This window comes from Antrostomus carolinensis, unplaced genomic scaffold (assembly GCF_000700745.2).
Source record: "Antrostomus carolinensis isolate BGI_N321 unplaced genomic scaffold, ASM70074v2 scaffold30485, whole genome shotgun sequence".
Taxonomy (NCBI): domain Eukaryota; kingdom Metazoa; phylum Chordata; class Aves; order Caprimulgiformes; family Caprimulgidae; genus Antrostomus; species Antrostomus carolinensis.
Window position 1 is genome coordinate 37,472 of NW_010314786.1, and position 1,345 is coordinate 38,816.

General features: G+C 56.1%; 1 protein-coding gene across 1 annotated transcript in view; it reads right to left on the reverse strand.

Moving 5' to 3' along the window:
• Positions 1–1,341, reverse strand: part of GATA5 (GATA binding protein 5) — a gene marked incomplete at its 5' end in the record, with an annotated part of 11,035 nt that extends 9,694 nt beyond the window's left edge. The window contains one exon of the mRNA XM_010167767.1: positions 1,263–1,341. Within this exon, the coding sequence (XP_010166069.1) occupies positions 1,263–1,341 (79 nt within the window). The remainder of the gene's footprint in view (positions 1–1,262) is intronic.
• Positions 1,342–1,345: the final 4 nt, after the last annotated feature.

The window sequence follows — 1,345 nt, forward strand, 5'->3', positions numbered from 1 at the left end:
GAGCGGTTTACACTATTCAAGAGCAAAAGTAAACGGCAGAGAGGACGCGGACACTATTCCGGCTCCCAAACCACCAAATTCAAAGCTCAGAAGATATTTCCACGCTATCACCTCCCTCGGCAGGACCGGGGCGATCCCTTCCCGCACAACTCAACGCATTTTTCCCAGACAAAGGGAAAATCCTGGAAAAAAACCGCGTCCGAGTCCCTCCAGCACGGGAGGAAGAGCCGAGCCGGGGAGGCAAAAAGGAGGGAGGGGGGGCTGCTTCCCCGGGTTAACTTTGTTCTTTGGGGTAAAGATAAGATAATTCGGTTCACCGCAGTAAAGATGATAACGCGGTTGAGATCTTGAAGTGGCTTTTAAAAAGACTTTGCAAAAACCCACTGGAGGAGGAGGTCGGTGAAACACCCCCGGGGTTATAAACCCTGCGCAGGGACAGTCCTTTTAAATCAAATCCCCAAAGTTTTATTTGCTCGGGGTTGGGTTTAAAAGGCCTCTCCGGTGTGGGTGCAACCGAATTGCGGGGGGTTTATTGTTCAACGCCCGGACGCGTTTCGGTGTCTCTGCAAAGGCCGCAGAGCGATGCAGCTGCGGAGCTGTTTGGGGGAAGGCGAATGGGGAGACCGAGAGTCTGGTCAAATATAAACTCATTTACCACAATAAATTAACTTAAAAGGGAGGGAGCTATAAATCTGCCCCGTGAATTTAAACACAAGGGTAAGTATTGAAGCACAGGCACAAAGTCGATATTGTGGGAAGGAGATATCGGGGGGTGTGTTGGGGGGTTGAACGGCCTCTGCTCCTCTGTCCTGCGGGGAAATTACTCTCCTTTGAAACGTGTTCTTTGCCCTTCGTGTCACACACACCCCCCCCACCTCTGTCCAGGGTCACCCACACACCCCCCGTGCCCGGACCATCTCTCCATCCCTGGATAAAGTCATCCCCTCCTTCGCCGTCGGGGTCAACCCGGGACCGGGCAACCCCCAAGAACGGCCTCTGCTCCTCTGTCCTGCGGGGAAATTACTCTCCTTTGAAACGTGTTCTTTGCCCTTCGTGTCACACACACCCCCCCCACCTCTGTCCAGGGTCACCCACACACCCCCCGTGCCCGGACCATCTCTCCATCCCTGGATAAAGTCATCCCCTCCTTCGCCGTCGGGGTCAACCCGGGACCGGGCAACCCCCAACACCCCGGGGGGAACGGGATACCGGGAAACGACTCGACGCCCCGAAGCGACGGTGAGGGGCCGACGGCAACCTACCGAAGGTGGACCTGCGACCGGGTAAAGCCGCTTGCCTGGTCTGCAGGCTGTGCAGCACGCTGCTCTCAAAGTGTCCGGCCGTC